The 21,568-nt window shown below is 56.2% G+C and overlaps 2 protein-coding genes across 5 annotated transcripts in view; one reads left to right on the forward strand and one right to left on the reverse strand.

The window, feature by feature from the left end:
* The window catches only part of TTC28 (tetratricopeptide repeat domain 28), a 109,662-nt gene that overhangs the window by 72,751 nt on the left and 15,343 nt on the right, over nucleotides 1–21,568 (forward strand). For all 4 annotated transcript variants that reach the window (XM_053369172.1, XM_053369173.1, XM_053369175.1 and 1 more), the window contains 7 exons: nucleotides 8,386–8,533; nucleotides 9,628–9,900; nucleotides 10,494–10,624; nucleotides 16,305–16,812; nucleotides 18,004–19,345; nucleotides 19,681–20,204; nucleotides 21,374–21,483. In XM_053369172.1, coding sequence (XP_053225147.1) covers nucleotides 8,386–8,533; nucleotides 9,628–9,900; nucleotides 10,494–10,624; nucleotides 16,305–16,812; nucleotides 18,004–19,345; nucleotides 19,681–20,204; nucleotides 21,374–21,483 — 3,036 coding nt within the window. The remainder of the gene's footprint in view (nucleotides 1–8,385; nucleotides 8,534–9,627; nucleotides 9,901–10,493; nucleotides 10,625–16,304; nucleotides 16,813–18,003; nucleotides 19,346–19,680; nucleotides 20,205–21,373; nucleotides 21,484–21,568) is intronic.
* LOC128403966 (uncharacterized) lies at nucleotides 2,658–6,013 on the reverse strand. Its single transcript, XM_053369180.1, has 2 exons — nucleotides 5,364–6,013; nucleotides 2,658–3,278 (listed from the first exon to the last, which is right to left on the reverse strand). Exons 1-2 carry the CDS (start codon nucleotides 5,931–5,933, stop codon nucleotides 3,246–3,248), a joined length of 603 nt encoding a protein of 200 aa, XP_053225155.1. The 5' UTR covers nucleotides 5,934–6,013; the 3' UTR covers nucleotides 2,658–3,245.

The raw sequence follows: 21,568 nt of genomic DNA on the forward strand, positions 1-21,568 counted from the left end.
ACTGAAGCACAGAGGTTTTCAGCAGGTGTCCAAAACCATCTCTGGAGGGAGCCATCGTGGAGCCGCCTGGGTTTTGGCTGTTTCGTCAGATGCTGCCACTCATTTTTTGTTATGTGCACCACTCTCTCCATCACTCTCAGTTTTGGGTGGAGAAGTGGAGGCTGGGAGGCCTAGAGCGCAGGAGGGCCTGTGACTGAGGCAGAGGCAAGGAAGCCCTTTTGCGGGAGGCGCTGGGACTGGGGGGGCAAGTGAAGAAGCCGGTTTGAGCTGTGGCATCTGGAGGCCCTGTGTGCTCTGGCCTCTTGCCAATGTGTCTCTGACCTGAGACATTTGTTTGCCAGCCTGGCTCCCGTTGCCCTAGGATTGCACCCAGGGACCAGTTGCCACTTGGCTTCTGATGAGTCTCAGGAGCAGCACATGGCAGCTCCCAGGAGGCCGAGGAGGAAGGCTGGGCCAGGGATCCACAGTGCTCAGGTGAAGGGGTGCATCCTTGTTTGGGGGGGGTGCTGTTTTTGTTCTACCACCCACCTTTGCTGCTCCAGACTTGGTCCTGTCTCACCAGTGAACAGAAAGTTGATCCTATTAGAGTGACTCTTGTGTTTGAGACTTAGAGTTCATAGAATCATAGAGTTGAAAGGGTCACCCATGAGGGTCATCTAGTCCAACCCCCTGCAATGCAGGAATCTTTTGCCCAACGTGGGGCTTGAAGCTCGTGCTCTACCAACTGAGCTATCCCAGCCCTGAAGAGTTGGGCTTCCGTTTTTGGTCACTGTGCTGGTTGATGTATTGTCCATTTTGTCTACGCTCCCTAGGGCTGTCAGCTGGGGGTTTCCTGAAAGAGCCCGCAGCCGACCCCCTGCCAAGGCTTGGGCACCTGAAGGGGCTGAGGCCATGGGACCTTGGGTGGGCAGAGCAGCTCCCCAGGCAAGTTGCCCCTTGCAGGACCGGGTCAAGGGGCGGTGAGGCATCTTGCAGACTCGTGTGCTGTTCTGGGGCAGGCAGCTAAAGCAAAGCAGATGTTCTGCTAGGAGGGGTCTGCGCAGGATCAGCCAAGCTGATGTTTCTTGACCTTTTTAGAACAGTTCAATAAAAACAAGCAGTTGCCATAGCAACTACCATATTATTTGGTGCTTCAGAGATTTGCGATAAAGGAGGAGAGCTGAGTGAAAGCAGCACATGGTGAAGGCGTTCCTCCCCTTTGTGCTGCAGGCTTGAGAGTCCATGAAGACGCTGCGTGGTGCAGGGTCTGGGCGTAAGGAGCCCCTGTGGTGGAGGCAGGCAGGGGGCCTTGGTGTTTGTAGTGAGGGGATTGCCTCTCAGCCGCAGGAGGAGGAAGGCAGAGAGAGAGTGATTGGCCGAGACCTGTCCTGCAGGACTGATTGTGATGCCTTTGAGGGTCGGCACCCCACAACCCTTTGCTAACCTTCCTGGCTGATGCCTCCCAGGCTGCCTCCGGTCCTTGTCTCTGGGGCCAGGCATTGCCTCCCTTTGGACTCCTCGAGTCGTCAGACTTGATTTTAGAATCCTAGAGTTGGAAGAGACCACAAGGGCCATCGAGTCCAACCCCCTGCCAAGCAGGAAACACCATCAGAGCACTCCTGACATATGGTTGTCAAGCCTCTGCTTAAAGACCTCCAAAGAAGGAGACTCCACCACACTCCTTGGCAGCAAATTCCACTGTCGAACAGCTCTTACTGTCAGGAAGTTCTTCCTAATGTTTAGGTGGAATCTTCTTTCCTGCAGTTTGGATCCATTGCTCCGTGTCCGCTTCTCTGGAGCAGCAGAAAACAACCTTTCTCCCTCCTCTATGTGACATCCTTTTATATATTTGAACATGGCTATCATATCACCCCTTAACCTCCTCTTCTCCAGGCTAAACATGCCCAGCTCCCTTAGCCGTTCCTCATAAGGCATCGTTTCCAGGCCTTTGACCATTTTGGTTGCCCTCCTCTGGACACATTCCAGTTTGTCAGTGTCCTTCTTGAACTATGGTGCCTAGAACTGGACACAGTACTCCAGGTGAGGTCTGACCAGAGCAGAATACAGTGGCACTATTACTTCCCTTGATCTAGATGCTATACTCCTATTGATGCAGCCCAGAATTGCATTGGCTTTTTTAGCTGCCGCGTCACACTGTTGGCTCATGTCAAGTTTGTGGTCAACCAAGACTCCTAGATCCTTTTCACATGTACTGCTCTCAAGCCAGGTGTCACCCATCTTGTATTTGTGCCTCTCATTTTTTTTGCCCAAGTGCAATACTTTACATTTCTCCCTGTTAAAATTCATCTTGTTTGTTTTGGCCCAGTTCTCTAATCTGTCATGGTCGTTTTGAAGTGTGATCCTGTCCTCTGGGGTGTTAGCCACCCCTCTCAGTTTGGTGTCATCTGCAAATTTGATCAGGATGCCCTTGAGTCCATCATCCAAGTCATGGTTCATCACTCTGCAGCCATGGTTGGGCAGAGAGAAGCAGCATGAGCAGAAGCTTTGGCTGCTCCCTTCAGTGCGAGGGCTTGTGAAATGGCCTCTGTACCACATGCCAGAATTGGGCCTGAGCTACGTGGCCCTGGGAAAGGTGCCTGCATTCTGGGGCAGCAGTGTTTGGGTGCCTGGAGGATCAAGGCAAAGAAAGGGACAACCTGGGGACAGGGGTCCAGAACTGATCCTCACAGGATGTGAATGAAATATTGCTGGCTGCAACTGATCTTAGGACAAGAAGAAATCTTTAATCACTCCTTGCAAGGAGGCAACCAGGAAGAAAGATGTTAATTAGAGTAAAAGATGTTGTGGCTTTTGAAGCCAGACTTCCTTTCTCTGAAGCAGGCCTCCTTTGTTTTTCCTTCACTGGAAACTCCAAAGATTTGCTTTCAGGCGTTCGGTGCTGGCTTATTCTTAAAAATGCAGGCAGGGTGGCTTTCTCGAGATGGAATAATAAGCACCCAAAGGCTTTTCACCATGCCTTTTGGAGAGGGCCATCTTGCTGACGCTGTTGAGCAGGAATTATGTACTTGGCTGCCCAATTTTTATTTCTGCCACAGCGAAACGGCTGCAGCTGCGGTCGGGTCCGTGGGCCTCCTGCCTGTCCCTTGCAGGAAAACCCTCTGGAAGGCTTGCAGCAGGAAGCGACAGCCTTTGAGGTGCTTGGTTGTTGGTCCCTGACCAGGATCTCTCACTTGGGGCTTACCCACACTTCCATTTGCCCCTCCACGTCCCCTCTGGTGCAATCCGCTGCTGAATTGGAGCAAACGTCAAACGCAAGGGCTCTGAGCTGTGAAGAGCACCTGTGGAAAGGGAAGTGAGAAATGGGTGGGAATGTGGGGGTGCGCCAAGCAGGGGGCGGGGCTGTATGCTTTTTGGACCATTAAGTGCTTCAGAGAGATGTTTTGGTTTTTCCTCTGCCCTCTCCTCCTCTTTGTCTGATGGAAACACCACGATGGTTCAGTGTTTAGTCCAGCAGGACTGACATTTTACTTGAGATTCTGAGATGTCCACCAAGAGTGACAGTCAAGGGTGGTCCACCCCAAGGAAGGCTCTTTGCAAACAGAATGCAATTTCTGTTCTGCATGGAAATGGGTGGCTGGACTGAGCCTTGAGGGAAGGGCCTCCTGCAGCCTCTTCCTAGCATTTGCCAGCCTCAGGCCCACAACAGGGCAAGTTCTGGCACATGTGAGGCAAGTGTGCCCCTTCCTCTCCCCCCCCTTTCCGTAACACTCTCCAGGACCCTCCCCAAGAGGCATAGCAAGGGCTCCTAAGTTGAAGCAAGGAGACCTCCAGGTGTGTCTGGTCAGGGCACACACAGGCAAAGCAGCCAACCCAGCTAAAGCACCTGGAAGCTGGAAAAGGAGGAGGAGTTGGCCCCAGGAAAGCGGGGAGCGAAGGCCTGAGCCAACTATAGCACTGCAGTGGCAGCCTGGCCCTTCATGGCAGGGAGTGCTGCACCCAGAGGAGGAAGGCTCAGCACAGAGGGTGGCCCCAGTGTCTGCTGCAGGTTCTCTTCTCTGGCGATGCACCTTGACCGTATCAGGTGTGAGGCTTGCGTGCATCAGCCGGCAGAGGAGCGCTGAACAAAGCCGGTGCAAGGGGCTGGATTGCACGGTGCTCGCTGTGCAGGCCCTGCATGGTGGAAGCAGCTCCTCAGAGCTGTGCCTTTTCTTCCCCCTCCAAGCTCTGCAGCAATCCTTGCTGGTTTGAGACTGTCTTTGTATGGTACTGGCAATGCATTGCCTTCTCCATTGCCTGCTTACAAATTGGCCAGCAATTTGTTATGCAAATGATCCACACTCTGCTAGCGCAGTTTTCATGACAAAATTACAGGGTGAATGCTAATGAAGAGCCTGGGCCCTGAATCCGTTCCATTACCTTCTTGTGTGGAGCTTATTCCACAGGGAGCTGTATCTTCTAAGCCTCTGCTCTACAATCACTTTGCAGCCAACTATACTTGGCTCCTGCCAGGATTAACCCTGTAATCTGGTCACCTTCTTGCCACCAATTAAGCTGCTGTGGCCACAGCCACCCTGCTTCCCAAAGGGAGGGAAGGCACCGCTCACAGGGGGAGGAGGGGTTTTTGCTCCCCCCTTGGGATCAATGAGCAGCAGGCAGGTAGCGGGAGGCCCCTTGTGCAGCTGCAGCAGATGCTCCTGATGGTTGCGGAAGGGGAGTAGAAAGCAGATTCTGGGAGGGGCTGCTGCTCTTTGGGACCCCCCCCTGCCACAAGAGAACCCTTTTGATTTCCAGTGTCAAGGCACTGCCCATCATGCAGCACAGCTGGCAACTCTCCATGTCTGGAGGCCCCAGATTAAATCCTGGTGTCTCCTGCAAAAGGCTCTCCTGTCACAAGAACAGTGAAACTTTGGAAACTCTTACCTACGTGAAACTCTGACATTGTGAGAGGCTTTGGGGCAAAAGGGGATTCCTCCTGGTCCCACTGCCAGCCTGGCTGGTGGGTCTGGCCTGGAAGCTGTGGTGGAGAAGGGGTGCTTTCCACTAGCCCAAATTGGGCACTCTTGGGGGGGGGCCTGCTAGCCCAGATTCTGCGCCAGTCTTTGGTGTTTCCCAGTCGTATGGGAGTCGACGAGCCCTTCTGTGTTGATGCCAGGTGGAGTAGACAATGCAGGCTAGATGGCAAAATGGCCTGGCTGGAATCAGGTCCCTTCCACCAGCCCCCCTATGAGAACTGGCAGAGCCTGGCCAGGAAGGGGACCTTGCAGGCCACAGCGGAGAGCTCAGTGAAGACGTTGACCCCGCATGCGGCAGCTGTGCCAAAGGCGAATGCCCGCCAGGGATCCGTAAGAAAGGAATGGGAAATAAAAGTGCCATTGTGCAAATCTATTTAGAATACATACGACATACAGTTCTGGTCGCCTCACCTCAGGAAGGATGTTGTGGAGCTGGAAAAGGTTCTGGAAGTGGCAGCATGGGGGGTCCTGGGGTTGGTGTAGCTCCCCGTGAAGAAAGGTTGCCGCAGTTGGGGAGCCAGATGGGGTGTGGAGACGAGATTCTCTGCGCTCCCTCAAGATGCAGTGATGGTTGCCAGGATGAGCGGCCTCTGGTGGGGACTCCTGCTGCCGCTTGTGGCCCCATGGTGAGAGGCGGGTGCCCAGGGGCGTGCGTTCCCTCCCCCCGCCCCTTCGTTTTGCAGCTTGGCTCCCTTTCTTGTGGGCGGCTGCTGAGGGGCCGCTCTTCCCTCTGGGCTGCCTCTGCCTGATGCCCAGCAGTTGCTGCTCCAAACGCCTTTCCTCCCAGTCAGACCCGGAGGCTGGCAAGGAGAAGGAACCGCCAAGCGCCAAGGAGGCCCAAGAGGGCGGCCCCCTTGGCAAGGGCTCCTGGGCTTTGTGTGCTTCCAAAAGGCGAGGCACCTTGCAGAGATTCTCTTCTCCCGTCGCCTTCCTGCTGCTGGAGCCAAAGACAGGGGCTGGGACCTTCCGAACCACCCCCATCTTGCAGAGCTCTGCTCCAGGGAAAGAGGCCTGAGTCACCCCGGCTGCACCGCCTGTTCCTGGAGGGTTGGGGAGAGCCTTCTTGCTATTCCTGGACGGCCTGGACGGCCAAGACAGGGTTCTGTCTTGGGCCCGGTCTTATTCAACATCTTTATCAATGACTTGGATGATGGACTCAAGGGCATCCTGATCAAATTTGCAGATGATACCAAACTGGGAGGGGTGGCTAACACCCCAGAGGACAGGATCACACTTCAAAACGACCTTGACAGATTAGAGAACTGGGCCAAAACAAACAAGATGAATTTTAACAGGGAGAAATGTAAAGTATTGCACTTGGGCAAAAAAAATGAGAGGCACAAATACAAGATGGGTGACACCTGGCTTGAGAGCAGTACATGTGAAAAGGATCTAGGAGTCTTGGTTGACCACAAACTTGACATGAGCCAACAGTGTGACGCGGCAGCTAAAAAAGCCAATGCAATTCTGGGCTGCATCAATAGGAGTATAGCATCTAGATCAAGGGAAGTAATAGTGCCACTGTATTCTGCTCTGGTCAGACCTCACCTGGAGTACTGTGTCCAGTTCTGGGCACCACAGTTCAAGAAGGACACTGACAAACTGGAACGTGTCCAGAGGAGGGCAACCCAAATGGTCAAAGGCCTGGAAACGATGCCTTATGAGGAACGGTTAAGGGAGCTGGGCATGTTTAGCCTGGAGAAGAGGAGGTTAAGGGGTGATATGATAGCCATGTTCAAATATATAAAAGGATGTCACATAGAGGAGGGAGAAAGGTTGTTTTCTGCTGCTCCAGAGAAGCGGACACGGGGCAATGGTTCCAAACTACAAGAAAGAAGATTCCACCTAAACATTAGGAAGAACTTCCTGACAGTAAGAGCTGTTCGACAGTGGAATTTGCTGCCAAGGAGTCTCCTTCTTTGGAGGTCTTTAAGCAGCGGCTTGACAACCATATGTCAGGAGTGCTCTGATGGTGTTTCCTGCTTGGCAGGGGGTTGGACTCGATGGCCCTTGTGGTCTCTTCCAACTCTATGATTCTATGATTCCTCCTGCGTCCTCACAAGGCATTCGTTGCTGGCAGGAGCTGGGCTGCATCCGCCATTGTTCTCCCTGAGCCCAGCCTGCGCTGCCTGCTTGGTACCCTTTGCTTCCACTGTGGGCGACTCTGCGTCCTGCCCCCCTCCCGCCAGTATCGGGCGCAGGATGGGGTCAAATCACGCCTGGTGGGTGATCTTTTGTGACACCTCAAGGCTGGAGAGTTGGGGGATTTGCTGCCTTTTAGGGTCTTGGGTGTGCCTGGGAGGATCTTGGCCCAGCCCACCCGCTCTGACATTGGCAGGTGGGGTGTTTGGGTAGCATGTGGCTGAGCTGGGTCAGCTGATTCCCTTCTCTGTGCTGGGGGCAGTGCCCCTTTCCTGCCCCAAGATGTCTTCCACGCTGTGTGTGGCAGCGCTTTGAGAAGCCCACAGACTGCACACCAGCTGTCTCTGCCAGGGTCCTCAGCCCTTCTCTTGGGTGCTGAGCTCAGTTTGGGTCCAGCAAAGCGGTCTGGAGCCTGGGCTGGGTGAGCTCCTTGGCACCCTCCGTCCGGCTGCCTTTCTGCCCTCCCCATCTCTCTGTTCTCTCTGCTGACTCTTCCGCCCAATGGGCTCCTCATGAGTCAAAGCCTCTGGCCCTAATCTAATTGCTCTGCTGCTGGATTTGTACTACAGTGGCCTGTTTGGTTCAATAATAACACATTTATGCTAAAGGTTAATGAAATGAATTCTGCTTCCATCCAATTCATTAAAAATGGTTCTACAATCAACGCTTGCTAATGGAAAAGAGATTAAAAATTCATGTCTATAAATTTCCCGTGTCATTTCTGATTTTTCTTAATCTCTGCCTCCGTGGACTGGCTCCTGAGCAAGCCTGAATGCCCTAATGGACAGCCACTTTGGGTATTAATTGCAAATCTGTTCCACTTGGGTAACAACAAAGGCGTGTGTGTGTGTGTGTGAGAGAGAGAGAGAGAGAGAGAGAGAGCGCATCCTGCCACATGCCTTGCATCCAGGCTATAGAAGCAGCTTGGGAAATGCCGCAAACTCTGTTCATAGAAATACTATTTCATGTAAAAGATTACGTCTGCTTTGTGGATGAATGTGCTGAAACCCTTGTGAGAGACACACATTTCACATTTAATAAGTGTGTATCTGATGTTAAGTAAGTGTACAAAGTTTAAGCATGGAAATCAGCACAAAACATGATGGAATGGCCTTCCATGATGGCGTTCCCACGAGGTGAGGGCCCCGCCTGAACGGTCTGCTTAAGGCAGCACCATGCCCCTCTAAGCCGCCCAGGCCTCCTCCAAGGAATGCTGGGGGCCTTAGGCGGCTGCTCTTCCCCTGAGGCTCCTGGGCTGCTCCCTGCTGACCTCTGCCTTGTGTTGTTGCAGGCCTACTTCCGACAGGGTGTTGCCCTCCAGTACCTTGGGCGCCATGCCGATGCCCTGGCAGCCTTTGCCTCTGGCTTGGCTCAAGATCCCAAGAGTCTGCAGCTGCTGGTGGGGATGGTGGAAGCCGCCATGAAGTCTCCCATGCGAGGTGAGTGAGGGCCCCTGGGATTCCTGCCCAGCGCCGGCTGCACTGTGTCATGCGGAAGGTCCCACGGGTTCACGCTTGCTTGCTTGCTTCCTTGCTTCCCCTGTGTTTGGCCCCAGCAGAACTTGGGAACTGTGCTTGCCAATGCAAACAAGGACCCAGCGCAGTCGGTAGGGGCCAGCCCCCCCCCCCGTGTTGTCAGCTTCATGGATGACAAGTGCAGCCACCTAAGGGGCTCCCTTTTGCATTGAGACATGCGGGGCACTGCCAGGCTACCACGGTTGTTTTCCCACCTCCCCAATAGTCCTTTTGCCCTCCTTCCATATTCTCTTGCACCGGCCACCTCCTTCTTTGTGAGTTGAGTGATGATGCCCTGAAGAGAGGTTGAAATGAAGTCTTCTGTCCATCTCTCTGATTGGGGAGCCTCTCAGGTGTGTTCCTGCTGTGGATGGAGGGTTTTCACTCTGCCGAGGCCTGGCCTAGTACTGCTAGGAGTCCCTTCCAACTCTCCCATGCTATGACTCTACCTGGAATGCTGCTGGGGATTGAATCTGGGGCCTTCTGTAGGCAGAGCAGGTGTTCTACCTCAGAATCACGGCCTTTTCCTAAAAATCAGAGGTGGGGAACATCCAGGCCACAGCCCAATCTTGGTCCACTGGGTGAGGGAAGGTCTAACTAAGTTATCTTGCAAATCCATTTCTTCCAAACCATGGTATTTCCCCCCCAATATTCCCCCAAATATTTCCATTCTTCAAGACTTTCCCCCTCGTTTTGTTCTTTAATTCTCACAGTTAGTATAGCCATCTCAGCATAGTCCAAAATCTTCACGAGCAATTCTTCTTTGGTTGGGAGTTCTTCTTTCCATTTTTGTACGTAGACTATTCCTGCCACTGTTGTAGAATACGTAAACAAATTAATTCCTTTGGCAGCTCTGGACCAGTTATACCTAACAGAAAGGCCTCAGGATTCTTGGGAATCAGGTGTGAACCTGAGACTCCTCAGTCTTCCCTCAGCTGCAGCTGTCCTGGGTGGGTGTGTTTGCTTCTCCAAGGCGGAGGAAGGATGGTACATGAAGCCTGTCTCCCTTCCTCTCGCAGAGTCCCTGGAGCCAACCTACCAGCAGCTGCAGAAGATGAAGCTGGACAAGAGCCCTTTTGTGGTGGTCTCTGTGGTTGGCCAGGAGCTGCTGACGGCCGGCCACCACGGGGCCTCGGTGGTGGTCCTGGAAGCAGCCTTGAAGATTGGGACATGCAGCCTGAAACTGAGGGGCTCTGTCTTCTCAGCCCTGAGCAGCGCCTACTGGTCCTTGGGCAACACCGAGAAGAGTGCGGGCTACATGCAGCAGGACTTGGACGTGGCCAAGACTTTAGGTAGCCGTTTGGACCACCCGTCCCAACTTAGAGGGCAAGCGGGAGGAGGAGGAGGAGGAGGATGGCATGTTCAGCAGCATAGAAGCAGGTGGTGACGACCGGGTCTCTCTTGGGGTGTCAGCAGGCCCTCAGAGGGCTGCAGGGGGTCTTTGCTCCATAGCCTCCCACACTGCAAGGAGGCTGGATCCATGCTCATCCTTGTGTGGAAAGGGTGGCTCATTTTCTGGAGCAGCCAAGGACCCTGCCTCTCCCTCGGAATCTGTAGTCTCTAGAGAGCGGGGTGAGGAACAGCTGCCCCCCCTCCTCAAGCGGTGGGGCATCCTCTTTGTGCCTCTACACCCTACACAGCAGTTAGCTTTGAAAGTCTAGTGGCCAGGCAGGGGAGCACTGAAGGGATGCCGCTCGTCTCCAGGCAGATCACCTCTCTTGTGGCATTTGGGTTGGGAGAAAGCGAAAGACACCTGGTTGCTGGGGTGTGTGTTTGCTGTGAGAAGAGATGAGCATGGGTATTAGATGTGAATTTGCATGCATTTGCATAAATGTCTCTCTCTGGCTGCTCCTCACTCTTGTGTTTCTGCTTGCTTGCCATCCAGGTGACCAGATGGGTGAATGCCGAGCTCACGGCAATTTGGGCTCTGCATTCTTCTCCAAAGGAAATTACCGGGAGGCCTTGACAAACCACAGACATCAGCTGATGCTTGCCATGAAACTCAAGGACAGAGAGGTAGGTGGGGCTGGGGGGAGCAGTTTGTGCTGGCTGGGCTGGGGGTGTCCTGCACTTCCACGGAGGCTGCTCTTCTGGGCTCAGCTGTCTCTGCCGCTTCTTTCTGCCAGCTTAGAGGCGGCTGACATGGTAGAGCCTGGGGGTGTTGCCCTGGAATACACCCTATGAGCCATGCCAACAGAGCAGATTCTGAAGGGGCCCAGTGGGCACGTCTGGCTTTTGGTTCTGGGGTGGGGACTCTGAATTGTGTTTCTAAGAGCCAGCCACAAATCCCTCGCTCACAGAATGGCTTTGGGACATGGGAGAACAGCTGCCTTTGGGTGCTGGGAAAGTATCCTTGCAGGGGTGGAGACCAGGCGCAGGCCAGCAGTGGAAAGTCTGACTGCTTATGTCTGTACAAGAGGAGGCTGGCTGCCCGGCACCGTGACTGAGCAAGCCAGGATCAACACGGGGAGCTGCCTTTGGCAAACAGCACAGCTTTGCCCCACTGCCTGTGGGGGGGGGAGGGCGGGGGAGATGGGTGTTTTGTGCATCTCCAGCTTGCTTGGGCTTGGTGCAGGCCGGTGGATCTGGATTCTGCTTGATCACAATATTTTTTCCATTTATGGCCCATCTGGGCACATAATTAGCAGCTATTGACAACAAACGGCTACTTGGATTGTGAGAACCCCGAGCCTCTTGGATTTCCTGTGGATGTAACCACAGGAAATTGCTTTGGCGCTTTCTGATGACATCACCCTGACCACAGGGCTTCCTCTGAATGCACAGCTGTTTTTCTTGGCCCCCTCTGCAGACTTCTCTGTAACACGCAGACTCTTACAATGTTGCAACGGTGCTGATGTGAATTCCACCAGAAGGGCTTGTTCTGGGCTGGCCTGGAATGAGGTAATGGTCACCCGGAATAGGAAGAAGCACACCTTGAACGCTGGCCAAGCTCCTCCCGGAAGAGCCTTTTGCTGGGCAGCCTCTGCCATATGGAAGAGGTTTCCGGAGGGCTCTGGGTCCCACCAGCCGCGGGCAAGCTGGTTTGGAGGCCACCCTAACCCACAGAATGAGCCCAGGGAGCAGGAAGGGAAGGGCTCTGTGCCAGCTTCCTTTGGGACCAGAGAGGCTCTGAGCCCAGAGTTGCTGGAAATGGGTGAGGCGAGGAGCGGGCGACAGCATGGCCCCCTCTGCCCCCAGCACTGTTGCTTCCATCAGGGGGTGGAGTAGGACTGGCCTGTGGCGGGCGTGGCTCTTAATGATGCCCCTTCCCATTATCTGGGAAGTGTTCTTTGGCTGCTACAGGAGTCCAGAGGTGGCGGAAACAAAGCGTTCAGATCGCTGGAACCTTTGCCTCACAATGGCTGCGGAGACCACAGAAATGCTGCAACATAATCAGCTCTCCCAGCTCTCAGGCCTTTCTAAGGTTACCAGATATTTTTCAATGAATCTGGGGACACTTTTCAACTTCAATAGGGATGATTTTGTCAGGGGACTGATTTGTAAATCCGGGGACGTCTGGTAACCTTACTTTGGATGCCTCCGATTACAGGATGCCCTGCTTTTAATAATAGCAAAGAGAGTGAGATGGAATCGGAGCCTGGCTCTGCGGAGATACGGGATTACTTGGAAGCGGGTGGCAGAGGAGGGGCCCTGGCTGCTGCAGGCGGCTCCAGGATGGCGCTTCCAGGCCTGTCTGGATGGAGCAGGACTGGGCCCTTGAGGGGAAGACGATGGCTGCCTCTGGGGCAAAGGGCTGTGAGAGCCAGGTGCTCACCTACCAGAGGACATTGACTGTCTCACCCTCTTTGGTCTTGTTAGGCAAAAGGGCTTGGATCTCAAGCAGGGCTCACTTCTCTGCCTTACAGTCTCGATGGCCTCTTTGTCCGAGGGACAAGGACATTTCTCAGTGCCTGCGATGCCTTTGGATGGAGCTTTGGCCTATGAAGGCAGGGGCATCCTGCAGCAGCTTGGCCCCCTCACCCTCTCCCCCCAGCCCCCTTCCTTGCTGGGCCCCACACGGATTGTGTGGCCATGGTGCTGGGGGGAGGGAGGTGGGGTCTGATGTTGCCATGCTTGCCTTGTGCTGGAAGAGAAGCCCCCTGAATTTTGAAGGGAAGGAGGGCTTTGTTTGTTTCGGCTGAGCTGTCTCCCCGCAAATCCTGCTCTCTCCCCTCCATTGTCTGGCCACCGTGTTGCACATTAATCATGGGGGAAGGCTGGAGAGCCTGAAGAACGGCACCAGAGTTTGGCAGCCGCCTAATTGCTCTGCTGCTGTGGTGGAGCAGCCTGCTCTTCTCTTGCTCCTTGGGAGGAGGCCTGAGCCTCCTGGCTAGTGATGATCCGGGGCCTTTTCTCTCTGGATACCTCTGCTTTGCTACTCGGCCTCCCGCTGCTCTCTGGGGACGTGATGCAGGCTGCTCGTTTCCTTTCTCTTGAAAGTTATGGCATTCCTCTGAGTCGCCTCTCTGACGCTTGCCAAGGCAGCTGTTTCAGGGGAGTGCTGGCTCCAGTGGGTGAGGCTGCCACCTACCACCTTTGCAGAATTGGGGTGTGTTTCGGGGGGGTGAGCCTTGGCGGTGAGTGTGTCTCTTCCCAGTTGGCATGGGCATGTGGCAGAAAAGAACCAGCTGTGTGTGGCTGTCCCACAGCCAGCTTCCTCTGAGGGTGCCAAACACTTCTGAGACCTCAAATGCTCAGAACTTTTAAGAGGGAGCTTCTCACTCCTGTGACATTTTGCTGTAAATAAAATACAGAGAGAAGGATGGAATGACCCAAGGATCCAGGCTGCCACCCCCATCTCCCTTCAGCATTGGCTGAAAATTCAAAAGGAGAGAAACTCCTGGGAAATTCTCTTGGCCTCTTGGTGCCCACAGAAATTTCCTTGTGTGAGGTCTGAATGGCTCCCCCTTTATACCACCACAGCTGAGGAAGGAGGCCTCCAGGGCTGGGGAAGTGCTGGCCTCCCCAGGCTAGCCTGCAGGTGCTAGAGGCCAGCCGGCCTGCCGCCTTGTGGTCAACCCTGTGGGGAGCGGATTTGCCGCCTGCCGCATTCCAGCCCAATGACAAGGGTCCCTGCCTAGAGAAACCCCTTGAGCCTTGGCTGGGCGGCTGGGGGGGGGAGGGGATCAAAGCTGCCAGCAGAGTCATGGGGAGCAGATCCCCTTGAAGGAGCCATTAATCTGGCGGTTCCTCTCGACTGACTCAGCGCCCTGACTCAGCGTGGGGGTGAGCACCATCTTTGCCTCAGGCAGCCAGGTGTGATGGCCCAGCTCTTTGCCCTGGTGGCCTAGGCCTTGCAGAGGGAGGGGCTCACCATTGCCTTTGCCCCCGTGGCTTCCCCAGTTGGGTTTCTGCCTGGGCTGCCAGGAGGAAGAACTCTGGGTTCCCTTTGCGCTGCGTGGAGCTATGGAGGAAGGAACGAGTGGCGAGAGAGCTGTGCTCAGCCCCCCAAAGGGAGCAATCAGAAGTGCATCCATCATGCGCTAATCTCTGCAGCTTACTCCCCTGCTGGCTGGCGGCGGCGGCGGGGGGGGGGTGAGACTCTCCCTGCATCTTCATTATTTCACTCTCTGTTTGTGGTGACAGGTTGAAGATGGTCAGCAAGTTGGTGAGCCAGACCAGGAAATGAAATCTCAGGGCAGGGGGGCGTTAGGCATTTTGGCAAAATTCAGTGTGTGTGGAGGGGACACTCCAAGGAAGCATGTGCTCTTGAGACCTTTTTTTGCAGGGCATGGGGTGCTCATCCACACGGCAGTTGAATCGCTGAACTGTGAGCCTCCAGTTCCCATTCACAGCCCCAGGTGTTGCCATTTTGGCTCCTTCCTGGCTGTGTCTGCTTAGCCGCCCCCTCTCCCCATTCTGTCCCCCCCCAAAATAAACCCCTGGCTGTCTGAGCAGGGCCAGATCTGGCAAGGCTAAAAGCTGCTCCCTGGGCTCTCCCCTCCCCGCTCCACTCACATCTGATTTGGGGGTGGGCTGAGGGTGGTTGCAGTGGACGGAGCTGGCTTCCCCTTCCTGCTCCTCAAGGAAACAGCCTGCTTTGAATGATTAATTTGCAGGAAGCAGGGTTTTATTTATTTATTTTTAAAGAAACCCATTCACAGTCAGTTGCATGGCCAAGGGGGTGTGGAGGCGGGTGTGTGTGTGTGTGATTCAGGACACTGCACAACAGCGCTGCACAGCATCCCCCCCTCCCATCCCTCAGGATTGGAGCAGATCTGAAGTGGGTTCCTCCCCCTCCTTCTGGATTTCCCCCCTGTGTGCGGTCTGACGTGATAAAGGGAGTGGGATGAGGTTGATGCCGGAGGGAGGCCACTGATTAAGCAGAGACACCAGCCTCTCCAAGGGCACACCTGAAGCCACCTGGGTGTGGACAGGCCCCTTTGGCCCCTTCCTGCCTTCACTCCCTTTTCTCTTCCGAGGGGTGGAGGGAAATGGAGGCTGGCACGGCCTCAGGGTGGGAGGGCTTCTGGGGGCACCTTTTCTTCCCAGAGAAGCTAGTGCCAAGAGAGAGAGCCCAGCAGAAGGTTTGCCCGGCAAGAGCCATGCTTTCTCTAAGGGCACATGGAGTCAGTTGCAGGCCCATGCGCTGCAGGGTGTGCCAGAGGCCCCCTGCCCTCTGCTCTTGGCCTCCAGTCTCACCAGCATCCAGGACAGCCCCGGGTTGCAAACCATTGGGTGGGTCTTGCTCCAGGGTGAAAAATCTGACCCTTCTGCCCAGCTGGCTAAGGCGGCCTCTTCTGGGCTTGGCAGGGATTCTGAAATGCAGGAAATTAAGAAAATGCCTGTCTATGATAGCTGATCTCTGCTTTTAAATGTTTGCATGGTTTTTATTGTATTTAGGCAGGTTTGTTATAAGTCGCTATCAGTATATATTTTTATGAATAGTGCTATACAAATGTTTTATAAATGGAATAAATAAACATTCTCCTGGTGAGAAGAGGTCCACCTCCCCCCCCCCAGGGCTCCGTGAGATGCCCCTCGCCATGTTGGCTCTCCCAGGGACTTTCCCCCAGGGGGTGGCCTGGATGGCTGGGCCTTGACTCCTTTTGGCACACGGGGCTCTGTGCCAGGGGGGAGGCACAGGGGCAGGCACAGCCGTGCCGCTGACAGTGACAGCCTTGGCTGGCCAGGGGGGTTCAGTTCTGAGTCACCTTTGACAACTCGGGAGCTACCTCCGCCAGTGCCTTCTGTCAAAAAACAAAGCGACTGGAGAGCCCATGAAGTTGCTTACTCACTTGCAAGTCCTTGGGGGGGGCATGTCTGCAGGGCTGTGTGTGGTCTTCCCTCAGGCGTGGGTTGCCACTGGCTCTCCTCGCACGAAGTCTCTAATTTTGCATGTCCCGCCAGTTGCAGAAGCAGAGCTGGGCTAGTTTGCCCTTCGCACAGGAATGCTACGTGGTGCCTCTTTGCCCAAGTGCAGCCAAGCAGGGGGGCTTTGTTAGCCATGGTAACAGAAAGAAACGGAGGCCTGCTGTGGCTTTGTGCATGTGTGCCAGGGGAGCAGCACAGCGCCCCAGTTGCTGCCCTCTCCATGGGCTTGTGAAGAGCTTCCCGCAGCATGACTTGTCTCCTGCCCACTCTGCCCTGTGCTGGCCCTGCGTCTGGGCTTGCGGGGGCTGTTTGGAGGGCAGGGAGCCCTGGTGGTTTTGTGGGGCTCACCCCTTTCTCTGCTCCCTCTGCCTCTCCCCTGCAGGCAGCCTCCTCGGCCCTCAGCAGCCTGGGCCACGTCTACACGGCCATTGGGGACTACCCCAATGCCTTGGCCAGCCATAAGCAGTGCGTGCTCCTGGCCAAGCAAGGGAAGGACGATCTCTCCGAGGCCCGGGAGCTGGGCAACATGGGGGCCGTCTACATCGCCATGGGCGACTTTGAGAACGCCGTGCAGTGCCACGAGCAGCACCTGGCCATCGCCAAGGCCCTGGGCTGCCGGCGGGAGGAAGCCCGTGCCTACAGCAACCTGGGCAGCGCTTACCACTACCGCCGAAACTTTGACAAGGCCATGTCTTACCACAACCACGTTTTGGAGCTGGCCCAGGAGCTGGAGGAGAAGTCCATCGAGATGCGTGCCTACGCCGGCCTGGGCCACGCTGCCCGCTGCATGCAGGACCTGGAGCGGGCCAAGCAGTACCACGGAGAGCAGCTCAGCATCGCCGAGAGCCTGCAGGATCGAGCCGCCCAGGGGCGCGCCTCCTCCAACCTGGGTGAGCTGCTTCTGCCTTTCTGCCTGACCCCAGCCCAGTGAGGAGGAGGGGGCCCTGTGGGGCAGAGGCGGTGGCAGGAGGGTGTGATGCTCCCTCAGGAAAGAAGGAGGCGGGCAATGTGGGGCTGTCCAGGAGGCTCCGCAGGGGGCCGGGGGGCTTGTTGAGCTTGGTCTGTGATGTGGGGGCTCCATTTGACAGGCACTTCAAGGACTGATGCAGATTTGCATAAAATTGGCATGTGCTTATTTGTATGTGTCAGCTGGGGAATTAGAAGAGAGGTGGCCCCTCGTCCTCACATCTGTAGAAGACCAGGAACAAGAGAGAGAGGAGAGAGACCCTCTGCTGCTCCTTCCCTTCTCCAGACAACAGCACCAGCCGTGGGTTGGGCGTGGGGCAGGAGCAGAGGAGTGTCTCTGGGCAGCCATGGAACACATCAGACCTTTTCAGCCCCAGCCCCCTCTGCTGCTCAGCACCAGGTTCTGGATGTGTGCAGAATTTTCCAGATTGCTGGCAGAGGAGCACCTAGTTTGGGATGTTTCTAAGGAGGGTTTGGGGTTCCCTGGAATTTAATAACAGACTTAGAATCATGGAATCATAGAGTTGGAAGGGGACCCTGGCTACCATCTAGTCCACCTCCTGCAATGCAGGACTCTGGCCTAAAGCATCCCCGACAGATGGCCATCCAATCTCTGCCTAGAAACCTCCAAGGAAGGAAGGCCCAGCACCTCTCCTGGTTGTGCTTCCCTGTTGCTCAGGGAGGCTCCCAGCCTGTGAGCCCACCTGCACTCTTTTCTCTTTGTTTGGAAAATATATTTATTATTTTACATTGATTAGATCAAATGGCATACAATTTACATCAAAATTTATTTATTTACCTTGGTGACTTTCCATCCTTTATTCTGTGATGGTCTAATTCTCTCTCTGGTTCCCTCCTGCCTGTCTATTTACTGAAATCCTATATTACAATCTTTTCTGTTTTCTTTCCATTGCTCGTAAGTCAAAACCTCTTGAAATTTTATGTGGCTGTATTGTCTTCTTCTATAGACTGAGCACTCCAGTAGCTAGAGTAGCTTGAGCTTCCTCCTTGGTTGGGATTTCTGGGGTTTTCCATTTTGGTGCCCAGAGTCCTCTAGCTGCTATGCTGGCCTACAAAAACAACTTTGCCAGCCTGTTTGTGCTCCTTTCTGGCAGGGATCATCCATCAGATGAAGGGCGACTACGAGGCGGCCTTGAAGCTGCACAAGGTCCACCTTTCCATTGCGCAGGAGCTGAACGACTACGCGGCGCAGGGTCGGGCCTACGGGAATATGGGCAATGCCTACAACGCCTTGGGCCTCTTTGACCAGGCGGTCAAGTACCACCGGCAGGAGCTGCAGATCTCCATGGAGGTGAACGACCGAGCCTCCCAGGCCTCCACCCACGGCAACCTGGCGGTGGCCTACCAAGCCCTGGGTGCCCACGACCGGGCCCTGCAGCACTACCAGAACCACCTCAACATCGCCCGGGAGCTGCGGGACATCCAGAGCGAAGCCCGGGCCCTGGGCAACCTGGGGAACTTCCACTGCTCCCGGGGGGAATTTGCCCAGGCAGCCCCCTACTATGAGCAGTACCTGCAGCTGTCCCCGGAGCTGCAGGACATGGAGGGGGAGGGCAAGGTGTGCCACAACCTGGGCTATGCCCATTACTGCCTGGGCAACTATGAGGAGGCCGTCAAGTACTACGAGCAAGACCTGGCCCTCGCCAAGGACCTGCATGACAAGCTGAGCCAGGCCAAAGCCTACTGCAACCTGGGCCTGGCCTTCAAGGCACTGGCCTGCTTCGGCAAGGCTGAGGAGTGCCAGAAGTACCTCCTGTCCCTGGCCCAGTCGCTCAGCAATGCCCAGGCCAAGTTCCGGGCGCTGGGCAACCTGGGCGACCTCTCCATCTGCAAGAAGGACGTGGCTGGTGCCGTCAAGTTCTACGAGCAGCAGCTGAGCCTGGCGCACCAGGCCACGGACCGGAGGCTGGAGGCCAGCGCCTACGCAGCCCTGGGCGCGGCCTACCGCCTGCTGCAGAAGCACGACAAGGCCCTGGGCTACCACACGCAGGAACTGGAGGTATACCAGGAGCTGGGCGAGGCCCTGGGCGAGTGCCGCGCACACGGGCATCTGGCCGCTGTCTACATGGCCCTGGGCAAGTTCACCATGGCCTTCAAGTGCTACGAGGAGCAGCTGGAGCTGGGGCAGAAGCTGAAGGACCCCGGCATTGAAGCCCAGGTCTACGGCAACATGGGCATCACCAAGATGAACATGGGCGCCATGGAGGAGGCCATCGGCTACTTTGAGCAGCAGCTGGCCACCCTGCAGCAGCTGAGTGGCACGGAGGCCATGCTGGACCGGGGAAGGGCCTTCGGGAGCCTGGGAGACTGCTACGAGGCCCTGGGCGACTTTGAGGAGGCCGTCAAATACTATGAGCAGTACCTGTCCGTGGCACAGAGCCTGAACCGTGTGCAGGACCAGGTCAAGGCCTACCGGGGCCTGGGCAATGGGCACAGGTAAGGCGGAAGCAGCGGGGAGGGGAGTCCCAAGGGATGCATGAGCAGCTCCCCAGTTAGGGGTCAGGGGAGGGGGAAAGGCTCTGGGCGGTGATGTGGCCTTTCACATCCAGAGGGGGACCTGGAACGGGATGGAGGGGAGGGCCCAGTAGATCTGTGGTCCCGGCTCTGTCCCATAGAAAGAAAGGGGCTGCCTTCCTCCGTTGCCGTGGAGCCCAAGGGGTGGATTTCAGGGCTCAGTGGCGGGTGGGAGGAGGCTGGCACAGAAGCCGCCTGCCCCCGGCAGCTTCCTTCCCGAAGCCTTAGTGAGAGTAATGCTGGCTGTCCCCCCCCAGGGCAATGGGGAGCTTGCAGCAGGCCCTGGTGTGCTTTGAGAAGAGGCTGGTGGTGGCTCACGAGCTCGGGGAGGCGTTTGACAAGGCCCAGGCCTACGGGGAGCTGGGCGCCCTGCACAGCCAGCTGGGCAACTCGGAGCAGGCCATCTCCTGCCTGGAGCGCCAGCTGGGCATCGCGCGGGAGATGAAGGATCAGACCCTGGAGGGGAGCGCCGCCTGCGGCTTGGGCAACATCTACCAACAGATGGCTGAATACGACACGGCCCTGCAGTACCACCAGCTGGACCTCCAGATTGCCGAGGAGACCCACAACGCGGCCAGCCAGGGCCGGGCCTATGGCAACCTGGGCCTGACCTACGAGTCCCTTGGCACCTACGAGAGAGCAGTGGTCTACCAGGAGCAGCATCTGAGCATCGCGGCCCAGATGAATGACCTGGTGGCCAAAACTGCCTCCTACAGCAGCCTGGGCAGGACCCACCACGCCCTCCAGAACTACTCCCAAGCCGTGATGTACCTGCAGGAAGGTGAGCAAGCTGGCGGGGGAGGGGGGCAGCACGGCCAGGCCAGTCCAGGCTGCCTGGAAATATTCAGGAGAACCAAAGCCTTGTGGGCCATCCCTCCATAGCCTGCATGTGTCCAGGGAGCTCCTTTGAGAAACCCTGACTGGATACAGGTGCGTCCACAGTGGGGAGGAAGAGGCAGCAGAGGAGGAGCTCAGCATCGTACTGTGGCAGCTGTTCCATCAGGACCAGCATTTCAGCTTGCACGCTGATGTGTGTGTGTGTGAGGGGGGTCTCCTGACCCCCCCAGAGCCAATTTGGGGGCAGGATGCAAGGAGAGCGCAGAGGAAGAGGGTTTGGGTCTGGGCTCCTGGTGGTGGACAACCGGACACACCCAGAGGAGGGGAAGAGCTGGGAGCTTGGAGGGCGAGGAAAAGGAGGAAACAAGCAGGTGCCCCAGCCCAGACCAAAGACAGGAGTCAGGCTTAGCAGCTTCACCACAGAGACCCCCTGCCAGCTCCTCGCACTCGCAGATCCAGCGTTTGCTCCACATAACAGACAGAGGGTCCCTTGGGGCTCACTGTAGACAGAGAGAGGGGCACGACACAGAGGGAGGGGAGTGAAGGGGAAGGTGCAAGGCAGTCTGAGCAACTAGGAGTGTATCTCTGGAGCCTCCATGTGGATTCTATTCTGATTCCTTAATAAAATGACTATTGGCAAGTTAGCTGGTGTTGCCTTCCCTCTCTCCCTCGGGACCCTGAGTAGATTCCCTGCCCAGGAGGCAGCGTGGAAGTGCTGGGGGGCAGGGGGGGCGGGTCTTGTTCTCCATGGAGCCCTTGCCTGGCTCCTGGGGGTCCAGAGGGGCGGGGGCATTTTTCTGCCCTGCGCTGGAGCTGGGACCCAGGATTTGTGGGCACCTCTTGCATCCTGTGGGAGAGACTGTGCTCCTGCTCCTCCTCTGGCTCTTGGGGCCCCGCCGCTTGTGGCTGACAAGAGGGAGGGGCAGGTTCCCGTTCCTGAGAGGCCAGCTGGGCCAAGGGGGCTGCAGGGGGCTGGAGGGGCCAAGTAAGGAGGGTGGCTTCTGGGTCTGGCTGGTTGAAGAATCCGCATGAGTCAGAGAGCAGAGCCCCACAGCTGCTGGGGCTTTCCACAGCAGGGGGCGAGGCTCACCCTGCCCTTCCTTTCTCCTGCAGGGCTGAGGCTGGCGGAGCAGCTGGGCCGCAGGGAGGATGAAGCCAGGATCCGGCACGGCCTGGGCCTTTCGCTCTGGGCTAGTGGGAATCTGGAGGAGGCTCAGCACCAGGTGAGCACCAGGGAGCAGGGGAGGAGGTCCCTCAGCCCCTGCAGATGATCCCAGATGATCCATGGGCCATGCTCCGTGGTGCCCC

Source organism: Podarcis raffonei, chromosome 16 (assembly GCF_027172205.1).
Source record: "Podarcis raffonei isolate rPodRaf1 chromosome 16, rPodRaf1.pri, whole genome shotgun sequence".
Lineage (NCBI taxonomy): Eukaryota > Metazoa > Chordata > Lepidosauria > Squamata > Lacertidae > Podarcis > Podarcis raffonei.

Bases quoted from the DNA above. Each gene is read 5' to 3' on its own strand.
- LOC128403966 (XM_053369180.1), bottom strand. From the start codon at position 5,933: ATGGGGGTGGTTCGGAAGGTCCCAGCCCCTGTCTTTGGCTCCAGCAGC. The intron at 3,279-5,363 runs GTGAGGCGACCA...CCCTTTCCACAG, and splicing joins TCCACAACATCCTTCCTGAG to GTGCTCTTCACAGCTCAGAG.